We start from the raw sequence: 21,796 nt of genomic DNA on the forward strand, positions 1-21,796 counted from the left end.
GCAGACAATACTCCTCTAATAGTGGCAACAATGGCCTCCCATTTATTATTTGTTGATCAATTCAAATTTCTGACAGACGGAAAATTGTATAATAATTCAGTACCACTACTATCACACGAAAAATAATTAAATCTGTGTCTAGATAAAGGTTATCTATGGGATAACAATCTATGTAGTTGCATGTAAATTTTATCCAGACCTTGTAAAACAGGCTGTATTTCTAAAAAAATACTGCGTTTTCTTACTTGAATACTGTTCTGTGTTAAAGCTCTCTAAGGTTAAAAAGAAAGCCCAAAAGGCCTACTTTGGCACGTGTTCAACCCAGGTTCAAACGGAACGCATATTGTATCAGCGCAATACCGGCACACACTTTTGTATAGATTTAAATACACGAGACGTGCGTAGCCTCTTTAAGGTAACAGTTATAGCAACAAGCTGTTTCGTTATTGAAAAATACTCTGACTTCCCAGCAGGGACAATGTTTTCAAACAGATTTTGTGTATTCATTATTCCTATCACAGCGTCGCATTACAATATAAATATGTCTACACAGAGCCATATTTAGGGACTGCTTACTACTTAGAGAGAGTTAACTTCATAAAGTCAGGTCAATAAAGAAGAGATAATTCGAGAATTTTACTATTATAAGTAAGTACTTATAATTCCCTAACCTATATTATTATGTAAGTATATTATATTTACGAGTATGTATCTGACAGCAGCAACAGGCAGGATATGTTACTAAAACCATGAACCCGTTCAGCCAGCATAACCTCTTTATTAAATAATACTTCATCTAGTAGATAATTAAGTAGTATTCTACTCTATTCTATTCTATAATTAAGGAATCAAGTCACATATATAGCGCTTCTCCCGTGCTTTAGTGCTCGTAAAACAAAGTTGGTGTGGAGAAGCTTTTTAAATAAGCTGTAGTAAAACTGTAAATCGTACAGTTTACGACCCTAAGGGTGGGTTGCACCATTTAACTTTAACTATAACAAACGTCAAATCTCTTGAAGATTGTTCTCTCTCGTCAAGGGATTTGACGTTTGTAATAGTTAAATTTAAATGGTGCAACCCACCCTAAGATTCAACACTCATGACAGCTTTTTATCCCTGACGGAAACAAAAGTGTATTGCTATTGTTGCTCACACGAGCCTGAATACCGCTTTTTTGTTTTTTACCCAACAAAAAAATACCAATTTTATCGATACCTAGCAGTGATAAATTAAATTTAGCTCAGGCATCTATTACTTATAAAAAAGTCTCTCGACATCTATCTCTATCTCTAGCTATGCCCAAAGATCTTACAAGAAATTCGTCGAACCCAGTCACGATTTTTTTTCAAAATGTTTGATAGACGTCGTGTCTATGCGCCTATGGGAGCTGCGCACTGCGCACGCGCACAAGTCGAGGTGCCGTTAGCCGCGGTCAGTGGGCCACTTTTGGGCATTACCGAACGGTTATTGAATATTCGACGGCTATCGGCGGCAATTATCGCATAAATGTCGATAAGAAAATAATTACTAGACGTAGCGAAGAACAATTGATTCACACAGCTTTTTTTCGTACGGTCTTAGTGATCAATCACTTAGTGTAAGCGATGAGGCTAACAATCAGCTACCCCATTGTATCCGAAACTTTATTAAGTATTATCAAGAGATAATCCATCACTAAACGGATATGTATTGTTAACAGTTGTGCGGGTATAATATTATCAAAGATACAGGAGTTTTGATCCCTCTCAAGAACTATAACTGATCTAACTGAACATTAGGGCAACACGTAAGCTCTTATTCTTGTAGAGAGCACTTAAACTGTTCTTGTTTTTTCCATATGATGATCTTTAGGCAGAAGTCTGACTCTTCACGATCCACCCAATCACTGACGAGGATGCACCCGGAGTATCTCGAGCTGTTTCTCAACAACAGTCGGCCGGAAAGGACCTATTAAGTCATTAACCAATCAGCTTGACCCGAGCATGTACTACTCGGTCATCTCACAACGCCGTCCGCACTGGGGAAAGTGCTGCCTACTTTCAATGTAGCACGTTAGTTATGGAGCTCTATAGTGGACGCCGCTTTATAGTATGTTCCCACGGCCAATAAAAACGAATTAGGCACATCCATAGATGTTTGTGTGTCTTCTGTACAGTTTTATTAAGTTTGTTGTTGTGGGATGAGTACTTTTTTGTTTTATACGATTAAGTTGCTTATCATCATGGGCATGAAAGCGTCATCGCTATCCTCGTGGAAAATCAGCAATTTTAAATTGAGAAATCTTTTTAGGAGAGCTGTTTAAACGTTCATGCTATTGATATAGTAATGATATTTATAAGTAGGCTTTTGTACAACTGTACGTGTACACTGTACAGCCTCCTTCACACCTAAGCTTGCTCGCTTGATACAAAGACTGGCATTGAAATAGTTTCGCTCAATGTCAATAAGTATACTATGATCTAAATTCTAAAGCGGTACGAAACACGAAAACTTAGTAGTAATATAAGTTAGTAGTTAGTAATATAATAATTCAAGAACCGACCCGTCAACTCATCAACCCTCAGTATAATAAGTAGGTTCTCTCATGTTTCAGGTATAATACGGTGTCTCACGTGTAACTTGTGAATCTATAGCCCCATAATGTAGGAACGAACGTCTTCTAATCACTCACACTAAACAGTGTTTCAATCGGGCTTTAGGTATTCACTTAAAGAGGAGTGGGCAGATGTTTCGACATTGTTACTGGATTCCCTACAGAAGCTTAGTTAATTGACTGTAGGTGTATGTTTGGGTGGGTACAAGCAGTAAGCAAATGTGCTATACCTATCTTTAATCAACATAGTTAATTATGAATCCAACTACATAAGTTAGGTTTCTGTCGAGTAAAAAATTGTGTCAGAAAGCTATCATGTTTAGGCGTGTTTGTTTAAAGTGATACAGGTAAATGGTCAGTATATCTATAAAGTTTTATAGACATTACTGACTTTTGTTTTTTGTTTATGTTTTTTACCCGAGAGACAGTATCTAGTATTTTTTATATATTTTTTTTCCTTGTATTAAGTTATGTTTGTATTTTTTTGCACTTTCCCATTTTCTTTTGTAAAATTTCTCTCCTCCGAGGTAGTCTGGAAGAAATTACTCATAGTAATAAGGCCACCATTTGTAATGTTGTGCTTATTCTATTGTAATTTCTGTGTTTGTGTGCAACCAAGAATTATCTATCTATCTAGCAGTATAGTCTTCGTTCACTAAACCGCGCCGCGCATGCAATGTCGTGGCTTCTTTGAAAAGGGCGTGACTAAAGTTCCATTCTAGTACTATGGATGGCACATTTAACGTCCAACTTGCAGTGAAATTTAACTCTTATATCCCGGGTAATAAGAATGAAACTTATCCTAAAAGTTACTGTTTGGATGTTTTAGCTATAGTAACTTTGACCTTAGATTTAAAGGGTGGAGTGGAGAACAATAGCTTTGATCTTGGTTAAAGCTAAAGCCAATAACTTAAGTTATGATAGAGTAGCTTAACAAATGTACGTACTTGATGAAAAATATAATATATCATCAGAGTTATTGACGATGATAAATTTTCCTCTGATTCCATTTCAAAGTATTTACCAAGCTGCCGCATCATATCTTTACGAGTATTTCCATCTGAACTTTTAAACAATGTTTTATACAGAAGTTGAATAATAATGATCATAAAAGGCAATGTTTGAAGAGTTTACATCGCATTGTTGGTCGTCTGTGCATTGTGTAATGGAGATGTTCATCTCAGAATGGCTGCGTAAATGACGGCTCGCATTCGTGGCGAGATTGCACAGCTGGCACAAGATATATCGTGAATTTATTATGATTATATTAAGGTTTGCATATATAGTACTTCCTATTTACATTATGTAAGTTACCGTTGTTACTGATAAGAATGAAAACTGGATTCCGAAGATTTTTAATGTGTATGTGGTAATGTGTTTCGTCGTGTGTTTTGTAAGTAAGTAATTTATTATATAAAGAGCTGAAGTATGTAAAATAAATAATTTATAACTTCAGAAGTTGACTTATACAAAGTACTAGCGTAAACGGGTAAACTAAGCAAACTTTGGTGAGATTTTCACACTTTAAAACCAGACTAAACACCGCTTGCGATTCTGATCTTGGACCACAGAACCTGAAGATTAAACTACACCAGAACAGTGGCCCCATGAGCTGTACAATCACGCGACAGACGGCTCCCCACGTTTCGTAATAAATAATTGCTGCCAAGTTTTTGTAGAGCATTTCCTCATTAAAACAATCGCTATGTAGGCCCAGCTGGTTAAAATTTGGTCAGCGGTGGCGAATTTTACGTAATATTCATTTTATGGTAATTTGAAGAGAATTTGGCTGCAGCAATTTGCTTTGGGATGACTTTAGGCGGCGACAAAATGACCGCTATTTAGGTAATATGCCATGAAAACTGCACATCTAAGTGACCATACAGTGTGCGATAGTTCTGTCGCTACTTTCTAGACTCGTTTGAGGTGCTAATGTCCACATCCAGTTGACAGCTTTCTTCGGCTTTGAATGGAGACATATTTGCTTACTAATAAAATATGCACCTAAGTACATGGTACTTTACCTTACATGGCCTTTTGCTTCTCTACTTTTCTATTTAAATCTCAAGACTTCGAGGTCTTTTAAGGTGGTTATTTAATAGCGAATCGCCCTTTGTCAACACTTAGTTGCACCAATCCTTGTAATATTCCATTTCGCCTAACTTCCCTCGAAAGTTACCCAGCAAAGTTGCGGTCAGCATTCAGTAAGAAAGCTAGCCAGGAAAAATTCCAACATCAAAGAACTGCCACGCCAAACATCGCTATGCACACGCGACGCGACCTACATTCTACTGACAAAGGTAACTTTTGTAACTTCATTCTGTGTGCGTGTGTGGGTGTGCGGGATGCTGGGGGTTACTCTATACTGACGAGAAACTAACGAACGAGAGCTGTCGTGCAAGCGGCACGTTGACGATGACATATGTACGGTCAGCTGTATAAGTAGCCATACACTTATGTACCTTGTCAACCTGACGAACCGTCAATGTTTCAATGAATTGATAGGCGGTTTCAGATTGACAAGCTACAAAAGTGTATAGCTACTTATGCAGTTGACTGTACGTCGTGGATCGCGCAGCAGCGCTCTGAAACTTATAGAGAGTTTTTCGTTATAAAGAGAGACCCCCTGCCATTGTAGGAATGTGTATCTAGGACAGACGTTCCTCTATGTACCCAGCGCTGGGGAATCCAACGAATGCAGAACTATTTTCCGCGATGGACTGCTAGAATTCTAACTTAATTTTGAGGATACCTATACCATCCTATACGTAGGTATACGTTATGTTTTGCCAAATTATACCTACTTGGACTTAACGAGTATTTGGAGTGCACATAATTAAGTATGCAAGTGAAAGCTTTTAAACGAATTACTTACCGCAATTGAGATAACTCGAGTAATTTCGAATGAGCATAACTTTATTTGTTTTTATAATAACACAACCGCACGTGGTGTTATATTATAATTTGAAGCAGTTAAGCCCTTTCACTTCAAAGTTATCTAACAAATTGAACAACACTGCACTAATTACGCTTTTGTTATGTGCCGAAACCCCTTTCAATCTGCATTAACAAGCAATTAAAGGCCTAAACGTCTGGTCATATAGTTGATTCGCTGCAGTTGTGTGTAAAACATAAGTCTTGCATTCGAAGTTCTCGATGAGCGTGCTTTAAATTAACGGCTCTTTGGAATGTTGTTACAAAATCCTACAGATGTCTGCCTTCGTAAGACAGCGGTTTGTCGGAGACTTATCTTGTAAAACATTCCACTGCTTTAGATTTTATTGCCAAATTTGTAATGCTGTGGTTTATGCTAGCCGTACAACGTATAGGCACACACTACCAATAGTAACAGGTAGGTAACATTATTTTACAAATACAGCCGCGTCACGCTTCACGGTGTTATAAAACGGTCAGTATTTTTGATATTATTTCCAGTTATTCTCCCATGGCCCCATGTAGGGCAGGGGGACCACGGCCGCGGGGTCGATGACCTTCCCTTTGCTGCTACATTTTCTACTCCGCGGCGGCGTAGCGTGTTTTGAAACTATACAAGGCCAGAACGCACCCATAGTGTACTAGCACTGTATAGTTTCAAGTGAAAAAAAATATTATTTGACTTGAAAATATACACGATTTGTGCGTACTAATCGCGTATACTTTCAAGTTGGGAATTACTGAATCGTTCTTGAAAATATACATTGCTATTACGCACATTGCTTTATTCGCGTACTTGTCGCATATAATTTGTACCTACATGCTGATTCTGATTTGCTTAACTATTTCGGTAAATGTACATGACTACAATTTACTTTATCTGCCTTTGATACTTATAGAATGTTAATAAATAAAGATGAACAAGCTCTAATTTGATTGATAAATTGATATTTATAGCAATCATACTTGCAAGTTACTTACTTTTATCTTATATATGTGTATTGTATTGTATTGTAAAAACGTACATTTTGATCAAATTCTAAATTAAATGTTTAAAAAAATTGGGGTAATTTGGTGTTGACTTTTTGCTACTTGGACTTATTTATTGCTCGTGATTGTAGTAGGTATTATCCTATTACAAACCTATTTTTATCAAGTTTTGAATTCACTGTAATTGTCTTTTATGAATTGTTCTACACCCTCTTCTCTTTTAATATTTACAGTTCTACAGTTTAATTTAAATCAATTTACTTTTTAACTGTACGATGTAAACAAAAAACGCGTTAAAAAAACAATGCCAAGTGCGGAATAATGATGCAATGTTTAGAAAGCAATATACTAATTACTATTTCGCATGAAAGAAAGAGAGAGCAACAATTCAAAAGGGCTACCTGGTAACTAATCATGTATAGTTTCAAGTGCTCGCATTGCCGCTTGGCACTTGAAAGTATACACGATTAGTACGCAGTGGTAACTGCTACAGTATATTTTCAAGCCATAATTTTGGCTTAACTTACTTGAAAATATACGCGATTAGTGCGTAATGGCCTTGTATACTTTCAAGTAAATAATGGCACCATTTTAATTTGAAAATATACGCGAGCAGTACCAACCTCTGCGTTCTGGCCTTGTATAGTTTCAAAACACGCGGCGGCGTATGCGCATGTCGTTCAAGTGGTCTCGCTAGATCATCGGACCTGTTTCGAATAATTGGGCCCTTTTTACTTGACTTTCTACGGTTATTTCTCTTTTATTTGCACTAATTATCCGCTATTCCATTCGTGATAAACTCGTATCTTTTCACATATTGAAAGCTTAATTACTTTTTAGAGCAAATTTGTGTGTGTGTGTGTGTGTGTGTGTGTGTGTGTGATTACTTAGAATTATGAATGGAAAAAGGGAGAGTAGACTACTCGAAATATAACCTAGGCAACTAAGTTACTGAGCACCTACTACCAACATAAAGATATCTCTTAAATGCTGATTCATAATGAGTAGGCTATAAATTAAGGAACTATTTAGTAAGCTTTTCGTAGATTACCCCCCTCTGGCGTCACAGATAAGGTAGTTGATTTTATCTAAGCATCGCGAATGCGGCATTGTATAACACCTGTAATTTCCTCCTACTTGCCATGCGATTACCATCGCGATCTCTCACCAGGTGCAGCCCTAAGGCCTGAGGTCAGGTTACGAAACAAAATCAAATCAATATGATCCTACAACTTATTTTTAAGCCTTCTTATCGTTGGAATAGGGATGATATTTGAGAAAAATTATAGGCTACCGCATTGTCTGGCTTTCTGTGCAACTGTGACATTATGACCTATCACGGTATGACGATGGTCGCCGCTATGCTCGCCAATTTGGCTGGAATTCGCAAATAACCGTAACATACCTGCCCAGAGGCATGCACTGTCGATGCACTGGATACTAGCTGCGATGTAGATGCACTGGATCTGGATACTGGCTGCGCTGTCGATCTTGATTAGGTCAATCTCTCCCAAGCGGTTTCGCTGTAACCACAGATGTTTAGCTCTATTAGGTTAGGTTTTAAACTAATAGGTAAACATGCATTAAACATTTACTACTCGTAAATGTTTAATGCAAATGCAATGCATTGATAACTCAATAAGGTCTTTTCAATTCAGCGAAGTAGCCGGAGTGCCTCCATGCGGTATGTCGCATTGACATATTTGTACGCACTTTTTCCTTACGAATTCTCGGCCAGTGGCAAACGCTTTTAAGGCCATATCGAGTGATTATTTATTCACGAAAGCTCGTCAACGTCGACGTGTTGCGGGCTGGAGGGTTATTCTATACTGACGAGAAACGAATGAACGAGAGCTGTCGTGCAATCGGCACGTTTTATACAACGAGATAGAGTCGTGGATATCGCGGCAGCGCTAAGAAATTTAGTTTTTCGTTATAACCCAACAAGCAAAATGGTCGAATAAGGGCCCATTTATAGCACTTAAAATCGAATAAGTATTGATTAATGGCTGAAATTTTACTAGATTGTGCCATAAAAGTGGTACAGCTATTAATAAGCATTTTTATCTAATTTGCGCTGTAACAATGTCGAATACACATCTACTCGACCTATATTCGACCTATATAGCCCGTTTATTCGACATTTCTATAAAAGCTGCTTTATTTTATTTAACGCACACATTAGTGCTGAAAGCGAGCTTTAAGAGTTATTAATTCGCTTATTGATTGTTCAGGTTGCTATTATAGAACTATTACTCATCATTGTATTATTTGGATCTAATTTGCTGAATAAAAGATTTTATTTTACTATACTGCATCATTGTAACTCTTATAGCTTCATTAATCGACATTTCGAATAAAAGCTTTCAAATAACTGTAATAGCTCACATACTATTTGAAATGCTCTTATGGCACATTAATTCGATAAATAATTCAGTAACAGCATTTTGGTTACGTTTATACAGTTTATAGTATTTTAATGTGACAAGCAAATAAATAATTCCATTGCACATTCATTTTTTTATTACGTGATAAAATGGATTACAAGTCATGAAAATTAAAAAAGAAAATTAAAACAAAGATACGGAAAAATTCAAACTAAGGTTCAAACAAAGTATTTGTCTCAAAATTCGTCAAGTGCGATGGCCGAAACGTCAAGTGGTTCCGTTGTTCCACAGAAAACAACTGAAGAAATCGTGGGCCTGGTGTCTCGGTCCATAAAACATATCCTCCCTTCTCAATTGTCTGCACAATCTTGAAAACCATTCTGGAAAAAAAGCGTGATTAGTATCTTTTCTGCTTTATTCAAGTTGTATATCAATCACTTTTAAATGTTTGCTATATTCTATTCTGAAAATCAATGTAATAAATTTTTCATCGTGTGAAGAAAATGAAGTTTTTTTTTATAATTATATAGTTGCTAATTTATCATTGAGTATGAAATGAAGCAAATATGAACCAATCGTTAATTAATTACATTTAATAAAATACATCAAATGACATTCACCCCAACTCGGGTTAGTCAAGCTAAGGATTTTGCATTGAGGAACCCTAAATTTATTTAATGATGACTGCTTGTTTTGCTATAAGTGCAATATTGTAACTATTATTGCATCAAAAATCGATTAATAGTGCTGTAATAGCGATATACGAACAAACATGGCTATTATTTTATTTTTATAATTTATTTAATTAATTTTGACCATATTTACTATTTTTTAAGAAAGATTTAACGTAGCCCTTAAACATATGTTAAAGAATTCCTATTACTTTATCGATAAAGTTAAATGCGCCTAAGATTTTTCATATACGAATGTGTAAAATGCAACAATAGAAATTGCACTAGTAATAACTCATTTAGTTATTAATGGAGACTTACTTATCTTTATGCTTTTGTAATCAGTCATTACGATAGATCAGTCACAATAATCCACAGATTTTCTTCCATATATTTTTCTGCAACAGTGTGACTAAAATTCAGCTAAATAGTGGGGAAAAAGTAATTTTGTTGCATTTATCCCACAAAAATGAAGAGTTGTAGCAACTCGACAGCTATTATTCTACTTATTAGTCGATTAATGAGCACCACATCGCTGTTACTGCACCCTTAGTGTAGAAGCTGCAACAAAATTGCTATGACAACCCTAAATTGGGTACAGTTTACTTTTACTCGACTTTTAACCTACTATATAAGCTTCTTGGTTACAATCACTCGACTTTCATAGCACTGAATTGCTGTATAATTTGTGCCCTTTTCGCGTCGAGACAGCGCTGCCGTGACCATTATTCGACTAATTACGGGACTTTTACAGCACATATTAGCAAAACAGCAACGTGGCCGTTACCTTTATTGCACATATTTTTGCTACTTGGGAAGTACATATAGAGTGACCCCCCTGCGCCGGCGCAAGGTATGGGCTTTCTCCGGCTGCTATTGGCCCACATTGCCGCCATTGTCTCATTCTGTTTTCCTGAGATCTGCGATTGTTATGAAACATTTAATCGGTAGTGTGCTCGTTGTTATCTCTTTATTGGTGAAAGCATTCCGTTTTACCTTTACTTTCGCGGTAACTGTTCCACGCATTTCTTAAAGATGGCATTTACCTTATCCAGTAGGTACCTAGGTATAAGAAATCATATTAATTGCCTAAAAGCCAGAGTTTTCATGCAAATCTGGTTTACTTACAAAATTTCAATTGATTTGGATTACTGATGGTAATTAATTAAGTATAATGTAGTTAAAGATTGCCGTAAGTACGAATAAATGTTGTCAAATTTGCATGTTACTGTATCTGGTAGTAAGTTAGGTTAGGTTAGGTTAGGTTAGGTATTTCAAACATTCAAAGTAAAACGGTGCAGATTTATCTTAGTAGTTAGCCCCTCAACACGTCCACTACATGACCTTTCCGCTAATAACTGTTCAGAACACACGACAACCGACCGTAAATACTCATTTAAAATAACTTACACTTCAGTTCCTGGGTTCCTTGCAACATGGCTGGCAAATGACTGCTGAGAATGACTGACGTGGCATTGAACGGTCTCTCGGTCAGGCAAGATTTGACTAGCTCCCACCGTAAATTGGTGTTTTGAAATAATCCTTCAAATGACCGTAATCCCGCTAGAATGAAAAAATGCAAAGCAGACAATTTGGTTTTTGTCATGGCGCAATCAATATCAATTAACGAATTATGAATGGAAGGAAATCACATCTTGAAATAACTGAAAATATTAATCCCGTTGCAATTAATCATGCAAGACATGCATTAAGCGTCCTTCTACTTCTAAATGTTATTAAAATATGCAATGCTAATTGCAGCATGTCGATGTCGGTAGGGCTATGAATACTTAATTAAGTTTAGACAACTCCATATCTCCTTTGTTCCCAGCCAGTCACACCTCAACCAGTCACACTGTTACTCGTTGGGAATTTTATGTTCAAAATTCCCATCAGTCCACACTCTGTTACTCGTTGAAACACCCTTTTCCTTCATTCCCAACGTGTCACATACAACTGTAACACTGTAACTAGTTGGGATTATAAAAATGAAAATTCCCAACAAGTCACAGTAACTTGTTGGGATTTTCCACCATAGACAAAACCGATTATAGAATAGAATAGAATACACTTAATTTGTACACCCAAAAAGATTAATAAAATACACAAGTTGTAACTTAATTTGGATGCGGAAAGCTAAATATCGCATCTAGTGGCGTGCTTTGGGAGAGGCCTACGTCCAGCAGTGGACTGCTATAGGCTAATGATGATGAACTTAATTAGGGTACTAAAGGCGGTCTTATCACTAAAAGCGATCTCTGCCAGACAACCTTTGGATGGAGGGAATAAGAGATTAAGGTAGATGGCGATAGTGAAAACTCAAGTCTTTTGAGCCAATACAAGAGTCCAATGGATCTGTATTCCACCATATGCGATAACTTATAACTACTACATGGCTGTTATGCAAAATAGTAATATTAAGTGTTATGTAACTAGTTTAAGTTTTCCGAATCGGTGTTGGTCCCCAATTTTTTTGCCATTATTTTAAGATCATCTGCATGTTCCGTCTATGTCCGAGGCGCGCCCGCGGTGTAAGCGCCAGGATCATCATTAATCTGAGGTACTTCGGAAGTACCATGGAAGTACCTAATTATTTCTTCATGGTGGAGCAGAGCAGATATGAGTCGATAATATCAAACTGCCATAATGTCACCTCCACGCAAAATTTGGGAAATGAAAGTTTTCATTTTCTCTATTATTTTATGGCTACTGCTGTACTACCCACCCAGTATCAATCATTCATAGAAATGTGAAAAAGAAAAGAAAGTTTTGATTTTATAATTCGGTTTTGATTTTATAATTTTATTGTTAACTAGTTTAATAAAACTTATTTGATTGTTCGGAATAATTATTTCTATTTTCATACTTTTTCAAGAAACGAAATAAAAAATTACGTAACAATAAATACTAATATAAGTCACAGTACCTATCACGTTAGGCATCATCAAAATTCATCATCACTGAACAAATCTCACCAAACGGGAGGACAGTTGGGAATTTTCTAGTTCATTTTCCCATCCAGTTACAGAGGCTGGTTTGGAATTCAGAAATAAAGCATTCCCAACGAGTAACACTCCCATCGAGTAACACTGTGACTAGATGGCACACTTTTCATGAAGAATTCCCAACTGTATACAGTGTGACAGGTTTGATGTGTGACTCGATGGGAACAAAGGCCATATCTTATCTAATTAGCTTTTATCTCTGCCGCACTCTTAAAAAGACAATAATACCTACTTAGGTATCAAACGTAACTCGACCATAGAACTACCTACGTGCTATCTACAAGTTATGAATACTAATAAAATAGGCCTAATCAAAGGTGTATCGAGTTGCTTTTGAAAAGAACCTTTGTTATTTTACCGACTTAGCCGCACAACATACATACATGGCCACCCTCGCATCCGGCACTGCCCAAGAGGGTTACTCTATACTGACGAAAACGAACGAACGAGAGCTGTCGTGCTATCGGCACGTTTAATACAACGAGATAGAGTCGTGGTTCGGGCAGCAGCGCTCTGAAACTTAGTTTTTCGTCATATAGAGGGACCCCCCTGATCATCTCATTACTTACTTGTCATTTGACACTGGATGTGGTCGCACTGAGCTAACACATGTAGGGAGATGGCAGATCCCGTGTATCACTGTTTCTGCGGTTTTACCCCACAAAGACCCTCGGGATAAAGGGGAGGATGTGGAAATACCATTGTTTAATTAAAGTTTGTGAGTATGAGACACATAAAGATTTCGTATAGTATGTAACTTTAGTAAAGACGTAGGTAAAGGTTGTAAATAAATATATTAGCACCTGATACACTACATAAGTGGCTGTCGGCATGTTTAGATATGACGCAAATATGCGTGTTTGATTAGAGTAACTATGTTATTACAACAAATAGGTATAACCTGAAACTTATCGCCACCCTAAACGGTCCCCCTTATCAGGCTCTCGCCATTTTCGGCGTATCTCACCTACATTATAGCATTTTACATACGAGAAAACGTAATGTAAGCACGTGATTAGGTAAACGTTAGCGACCGAAGTTAAAATAATATTGAAGGTCTACTTTGGCGTTGTCCTTTGTATACTTACTATGTATTAGGCAAGGTAACGTTGTACGACGGTATTTTAGTTAATTTCACCGTCAAGAGCAATTTTCTTGGTTTTGTATATTCCCCAATTGAATATCTATAAATCTGTCCTGGCTGCCTATGTTCTCTCTTACCATACACTCATGAATCATGAATAGTCACCCCACAACAGGATCCAGGATCAGTTGCACAATTCTAGGAATGTGTTTTATTAATGCCAAATTGCAGAAACCGCTAATTTCGGATATAAATCTATTGATCTGTCTCTTACTGTCCATATACTGTCAACGCAAGGCAGTAATACATTTATGATCGACATTAGCTTAATGTTCCTTTCTGCACCTCAGTGTTAACAACTTTGTCACATAGCTTTTCGTCCACATGCAAGAAGAAGACCCCTTGTCAAGAACAACACAGAATCGGGTGTACTCATACTCAATGCCTTGACCAACACAACTGACCAACCTCCTCCTCTTTTACAGGCAGCGCACGCGGTCCTACGACTCGGAGGACAACGAACGCGGCGCGTGCGAGTGGTGCGAGTACGCGCTGGTCATCACGCTGGCCACGGTCCTGCTGCTGGGGGTGTCGGGGCTGACCGTGTTCTGGATACTGTACTACCGCGAGGGCTTCGGCTGGGCCGATGATATACCGGAGAAGCAGTTTAATCTGCACCCCGCGCTGATGGTCGCTGGTTTCGTGACGTTTAGCGGGTTTTGTAAGTGGATCTTTGTTTTTATTTCAGTGGTGGGTTACATACCTAATTACCTAGATATATCATTTTTAGAGGAGTATATTATGCCTATGTACCAGTATGCTATGCGCCATATAAAACCTTATTTAAAATAACAACAACCTTCAAGGTGGTATTCTTACGGTAAGACATAGAAAACACAGTACCATAACATATTAGTTTAGTATTCAAGACAGCAGGGTATCTCGTAAAATAGCACGTGACAGTATTTTTATAGCATCTACTGGCACTAGAAAAGTGCATCATTTTAAGATCGTTACTAAGTAGTTAAAGTATAGGAAGATTATTATATTTATCAGAAAAACCTAGGGTGTTGTACCTATAGCTATCGTACCTACCTGTGTTATTGTTATTGCACAACTCCCCATCATCAGCCATAAATAACACATCCAGTGCTGTATCATATACTGCGGTAATGACATGATGGTCTAGATAAATGGTGAACCTACGTCACTATAATAACATAGCGCTGAGTCTTGTAACTTTTCGAACACATAACTTAGGTTATTCTTACATAAATCTTTGTCCAATCTAAATAAAGCACCACTCATCACCTACCCTTCTTCCATTTCTTCAATCCAATCAAAGCAAATCAAATCAACATTTATTGACTCCTCGTTTCTAACTCCTCACCCGTCCACTTCCAGCGGTCCTCCTCTACCGTATCTGCCGCTGCCTCCGGCGTATCTACGTGAAGCTGCTGCACGCCATCTTCCACGCGCTGGCCATGCCCTGCATCGTCATCGGATTCCTCGCCGTGCTCGACTTCCACAACAAGAAGGGGATCAACAACTTCTACTCGCTGCACAGCTGGATCGGACTCACTGCTATGGGACTGTTTGGGTTACAGGTGAGATTCTGCATCCCTTGTTCCTTTGTTTGTGCGCTTCCATTTTGACACGGGATGATTTAATTCCGGCCGAAATGCTTCTGACAAAATTTTATTAGCATTCAAGGAGGTAAGATACGTACTCTGCAACGATATTGAAGACACAGAGAAACACTTTAGTCACTCTCCAAGATGCAATAAATCTAAGTTTATATGAGAGAAGGATAATCAAGCAAACTTTCATACATCAATATAGATAGGTTACATAAAACTTATTTGATTAATGATGTGATGGACACGAGTGGATGGCATTGAATGGCAGGGATAATCTGATGCTTCACGATTCATGATCATTATACACACACACGCTTAATACCGGCTATATGTTCATCATACTATGTTATTGCTAGGTAGGTAGGTTAATCTGCTTATGTTAACGAAATGCCTGTCATTGTCATGTTTCCTCATCTCTGTTGTGCTCACCAGTTAGCTTTACCAACAGTAGCAACACAAAACCTCACCTAAAACTGACCAATCACCTTCCTCCATTCCAGTAGCAACACAAAACCTCACCCAAAACTGACCAATCACCTTCCTCCATTCCAGTACGCCGTCGGCTTCTTCAGCTTCCTTCTGCTGCTGATCTGCAGTAAGGGCACGGCCGGGTTCCGCGCGTCGCTGGTGCCGGTGCACGCAGCCTTCGGAGTGTTGACCTTCGTGCTCGGGGTCGCCGCCTGCGTCACCGGACTCACTGAGAAGGCCCTGTTCACTATCGGGTATGTTGATGCTTGGGTTAGGTGCAGTGGGGTGCTCGGTAGTGGAAAGGCGGTGCGGAGTTTGTCCGCCTCGCTACGGATTGAGGATTGGTTGATAAATTTTCATTTAGCGAGAACTCCACTGCACTTAGTAAACTAGTAGTTTCACCGTTGCATCGGGCATGTGTTTGTTTATTAGCTACACATTTTTTTTTCTCTCTCATGCCACGTCAAAGTTCGGATTGAGTTTGAGTTGCGAGCAGAAATTGTTGCGTTGCGAAACTGGCACACCAATTATAAATTTCCCCCCGAGGCAACTCGGCTGGCATTAGTTGCAAATTCAACGCGGCATATTTACTCAAAACAACTCGTGTTGTTGTAGTTTCAACAGCGTAACTCAAACGCAGTCCGTAAAGCCGAATTACACGATGCAAGTTCCTTGCCTTGCATGCAATTAATCTAAAGTATCATACGAGTAGACGGTCTTATTAGCAAAATGGTATCGTCTAAACGGGCATTTATTTTATTGCACTCAACGCCTGCTCTTGCAGACAAGAAAATAGCATCGTGGTAATTGGGCCTTAACTTTCTGTTTCCTGTCGCACTGCTTGTTTGTTTGTTTGCTTGAATGTGCGTGTGTTGCAGCGCCGAGAGGTACTCCGGATTACCGGACGAGGGGGTTATCATCAACGCCATCGGCGTGGCGATGGTGGCGATCCTGGGCGTGGTGATGTACATCCTGTCTCGGGACAAGTTCCGTGCTCCGGAGACCAGGGACGCGCATATAAGGGCGTCCGTAGACTTGTAGATGTGCGAGTGTTATGTAAGAGATTTGGACCTGCAAGCGTTTGCGGCGAGCGGCGCGGCGATGCTGTATTAGATTGCAGCGGTTTCAGTCTGTCTAAATTTATTGATAGTTTGTTTAGCCTTATTTCAAAGGTGTTACTAGAAAGTATTATTTAAAGTATAGTATGGTAAAGCAATCGCTGCGCTGCTCTCGTTGATAATGAAATATTATGATTATATTTGTGAAGAAACAAATTAGAGTTCGTACAAATTCGAGCATTTTGCAAATTATGCATCTGTATTTTTTACTTTATGACAAAATATAATTAAGTAAGTTTAGGTTTCATATCATATAAAGTTATTTAAGTTTCATTTTGTTATGTATTATTAAGTATGTAAATAGAGTTAAGAATGCGACTGAAGATATAAGGAAATTTTATTAAGTAAACTACTATTGTTCTCCACCAAGTAATATAATAATTGTTATTGCTGGTTAATTAAACAATCCAGATACCTATTTGTTATTCATATAAATAATTTGCAGTTTTGGTCTGTATCAGATCTGAAAATTACTACCGAAATTAAAATATTAATACATATTATTATGCCGAATCTCAAGGATAAGCTAATGGATTTATGTTGTCTGCTTTGACTGTCGCTTTTTATTTTCGTCCACTTATTCATTTCACATTTATATCTTTATTTATCACGCACGCACTATTATGTAACGAGCCAGGTAAGTACTTCTTTTTATTATATGCATGCCTGAAAAATTTATTTGCACTATGTAGATTTATAAAATATATTAACATACCTAGCTTTATTTTATCAACATTTAAATACTTAGCTATTACTAACCTAATAAGTATTAATTTAATTACTTTCGAAACTATGATAAATTTTTATATTTGTAGTCCTAGTAAGTATTTATCAATATTATGACCCGATATAGAATTATTCCCTAAAGAAATCTGAAAGCTGGCCCATCAGTAGGTCTTGCGCAATCCTGTTTACCTAACGTACACTCTGAGAAAAAGAAACCTGACTTCTCTAACAGTAAAATGGGTCCGGATTCTCTTCATCTTTACCTAGAAACAATCCAAATTCTCATGGTAAATTAGACGTTCCAGATCCAGGATTGTAAAAGACCTTGTAAAAACCCCCACCCCCCAAACTAACCTTAAGGGCCTGTACGCACTGTCGATTAAGTCGCTGTTGACCGATCGCCAGCGACTGTGACTTTCATTGCTTTAAACAAGGTGTTACGCGCTTGATCGCTGGATGCCCGGGCAACTTGTCGCCTATGTTTCGGTCACCGAGGGACTGAGTCGCCAGTGCGTAATAGCCCTAAACCATCCCTTTTATATCTATACGTACCTATGCTAACTAACCTTGGGGCATGCGGTGCAGGAACGAGACCTACGCGTCCATGTCGGAGGAGTCCATCGTGATGAACGCCATCGGGGTGAGCATCGTGGGCGTGGCCATCGTGGTGCTCTACACAGTACGCGGCACCGGCGGCCACCGCACCCGCACCGTCGCCGCTCAGCACCCGAGCTAAGCGAGACAGCTGATGGCTTAGAATGTGAGGAAAGTGTGTAGCTTGGATTAGATGGTCTTCAGTTGGGTTGAAAGTTTTGCAAAGATTTAAGATTTATCCAAGCTACGCAGGTTCTCCTACGCAACACGTAACATCTGACGGTTTGTTTACAAGTCGCTGTCATCGCCGCCATCTTGATTTTTCTACATCCGGTGCGCTCTTCCAACTTCCGCGCGCTTACCAATTTATAGCATTAGTTCAAGCGACTTGTGTGTTCAAATTCTTACATAACAAATTCAGTGTCATAATTATTGTGAACGCCGTTACCGTGTCGGCTAACGAATATTGTAATCCTCAGTTATTACTTACACCGTACGAAATTTATCATAGTTTAGTTGAAATTGTTAACTTTAGGTTATAAAATTCTATAAAGGTTGGCGTCATTATTATTGTTCTTGCGGTTGTGTGTTATTTCGTTAGTTTAACGAGTTGGGTTCATGAAATTCGAGATTATGTCCAAATTTGACTGATGAGTTTCAAAGGAAACGTTGGTTGCTCACGTCCTTTTACTGTTAATTCCAAATTAATTTACGGCGGGAAAATATAAACATAATGTTATGATTAAGTAATAAATCATTGCCCGTGAATACGTGATTAATGATTATAATATAAAAGACCAGCTCAACCCACCCATTCCGCTTCAGTTAACATTTCAAAATACCGTGACCAATAAAAATAAAATGTAGGGTTGCCTCTGGGCTTACCACTGTAACACAAATATTCTCATTACAATATTTACAATAGACATAAACTTTTTGTAATAATTAACATTATAACTTACAATTAGGTATAACTATGGGATTATACCCTCTGTGCTGTGGATTTACTATTACAGTAATTTTAATAGCAAAATTTGTGACGCGTATTATAAAAAGTCCTTTCAGTAGGTAGATTTGTATTAATCTTTGAATATCAGATGGCAGTCTCAAAATTAAGTAGAGAAGTAGTGTGATAGGATCTAGAGTAGGTTAACATCAGGATACAATTGAAAATATGTTTCAAAAAGAAATATTAAATTATTTGTAGGAATTATGCAAGTCAATTGGAGGCTATGTTGGTTGTAGTGTTCGGTTTACGATACTCGCTCGTTTTACGCTGAAAAGCATCTAGGTGTCTATATATATCAATGTTCAATCTACGAATCTTTCATAAATTTATTTAACTTTATCCATTCTTTCAACCATTATCCAGATGCCATACACAACGTAGGTGGTTTCATTTTGAACCCACCTTTTAGTAGGTACCTAATTTGTTAAGAATAGTTAAGAATATACTAGTATAGTAGTAAGTGACGTGTATATAAATTTTATTCTAATTAATGTGATGTGCGAGTGTTCGATAGTTGTAGATCGTGATGAATTTGTAGCGAACAATTCAACATTTTGTAATTATTTATTAAAGTCATAAATATACAGTCTTGAGATCCAACAACCGTTTTATAATAATGTATAATTATTAGCGAACAAAACATATACCGAACAGAAATATAAGCATGTTTATTTTGTCAAAATGTAGACGTAGGATGGTAATTCAAACTGCAGGAACGCAATAGTAATACTTATTTGAAATGTAACAACTACAAAGTGTTCATCCAAGTTGCCAAATTCTGTGTAATGTCAAGTGGTATGCAGTAATATAAGGTGTTGAGGGATGCGGTGCCTTGGCGAGGTGGCCTTATGGCCAAGAGCAATGTCCTCCCATCGCAAGCCGCATCCCTCAATGTGTGTAACGTATGTAATATTTGTAATCAGTCACTCACTGTGTATCCGCGTGTAGCGACATTAATGTTTATTAATTATCAATAATTATAGGATAATGCTCAAGGTGTTACGAGGGGTACATATAATTTCCTTGTGTAGTGAATTGATTAAAATTTCTTATAGATAAATTTTAATATTCCATTTTTGTATATTGCATTCCAAACAAGCATTTAGCGGGGGCTTATAAAGTTTTTTGGGAATTTACAATCCGTACGAAGACTGCATTCATAAGTAGGTCCTTTTTATATTAGATTACCGCAGGATTTTGACCGTTTTTGCTTAAAAAAACTATTTACAAATTTTAAATATTCCAGTTTTTGTGGATCCCTTTGATGTATTGGGGCCAAACTTTTTATAAATTTCCCTTATGTACAGCTGTGAGTTAACAGACTTTCTTTCCTGTGTATTTTTTGTAACAACACCTAATAAATTAATGATAAACAACTAATGAGCATTTTAAAGGCACCAGTTAATTAAAATATATCGTACCTGCTTATTAATGTACAATAATGGGGATGTCCCAGTATGTTGCGTTGTCGGACATTTGTTTGCGGGCGTGGGAGGGCGCCGAGGGCGTGGCCCGTGGGACGCCCCGCGCCTCCTGAGTTCACTGTAGTATCATTTCGCGTGATTACGTTGATTGCGGTTATTGAGATTGGTTGATATGGATTTTATCACTGTTTTACATTTTTAAATATTTATATGACATTAATATGGTACATTAAAATAACTGTAATAATATAAAATGGTTGTTTTATTTATTTCCCTGTACGTCATGTTTAGGAATCAAAGTGTTTAGGTTGGAGTAGCTCAAAATTGCGGCGAATAATAAATAATGAGAGGTAAAACTAGCTAGTTTCCAAATTATTAATTTTCCAAATGTTAAACTGTCCTAATCCTATCACGATGTTAGCATAATTATACGTAGAAGTATATATGGTATACAGGATGTTGCAAAAAGGGTATACTAATGAAGTAGGATCATGCCATGCTGCATACCTAGGTTTCATCTTAGTAGGTAAACCCTTTTTGCAACACCCTGTATACAGGTATACTAGGTATACTAAGCCGAAACCTACATGAGCAGCATGTTATATCTAAGCCCGAAACTGAAATCAGAATTTGAAAATTCGCGTAAAAAAAAAATCATTTTCCATAGAAACTTTGTTGGTCACGTGACTTTTACTATGGAAAAAAAATATTTTTTTCGCGAATTTCCAAAATCTGATTTCAGTTTCGGGCTTAGATATAACATGCTGCACATGTAGGTTTCGGGTTAGTATACCAATTTTGCAACATCCTGTATATTACGATGGGTACATGATATTAAAAAGGCATTTCATTGAGATGCATAATTTAATTGCACACAATACAGATATTTTTGATATTACGTATGTATTGAATATTAGTATCAGAATTTTAGTTAGGTTAGTACCTACTTTGACAGCTAGCAAATAGAAATAGGATAATTTTAATATTTTTACGTGCACTTCATCCTTCTAAAATAAATAACTAAGCGACCAAATCTTGTCTTTTACTATAGGTAGGAGTAATGTTGGTAGATGTAGATTGATAGTAAGTACAGTACTACACTTTAAATACCTAATTGAACTTTATATATATACATGAAAAACATGTTGTAGTC

General features: G+C 37.5%; 1 protein-coding gene across 5 annotated transcripts in view; it reads left to right on the forward strand.

Annotated features, from left to right (window-relative positions):
• Positions 1 to 20,897, forward strand: part of LOC105395397 (plasma membrane ascorbate-dependent reductase CYBRD1) — a 43,176-nt gene extending 22,279 nt beyond the window's left edge. For 2 of the 5 annotated variants that reach the window (XM_038118148.2, XM_048623689.1), the window contains exons 2-5: positions 14,150 to 14,385; positions 15,069 to 15,271; positions 15,857 to 16,026; positions 18,202 to 20,897. In XM_038118148.2, coding sequence (XP_037974076.2) covers positions 14,150 to 14,385; positions 15,069 to 15,271; positions 15,857 to 16,026; positions 18,202 to 18,352 — 760 coding nt within the window. In that variant the 3' untranslated portion in view covers positions 18,353 to 20,897. Of the gene's footprint in view, positions 1 to 14,149; positions 14,386 to 15,068; positions 15,272 to 15,856; positions 16,027 to 16,650; positions 17,976 to 18,201 lie in introns of those variants that run through there. The other 3 variants (XM_038118147.2, XM_038118150.2, XM_038118149.2) reach the window with 3 other exon arrangements.
• The last annotated feature ends 899 nt before the right edge of the window (positions 20,898 to 21,796 follow it).

This window comes from Plutella xylostella, chromosome 10, assembly GCF_932276165.1.
Source record: "Plutella xylostella chromosome 10, ilPluXylo3.1, whole genome shotgun sequence".
Taxonomy (NCBI): Eukaryota; Metazoa; Arthropoda; class Insecta; order Lepidoptera; family Plutellidae; genus Plutella; species Plutella xylostella.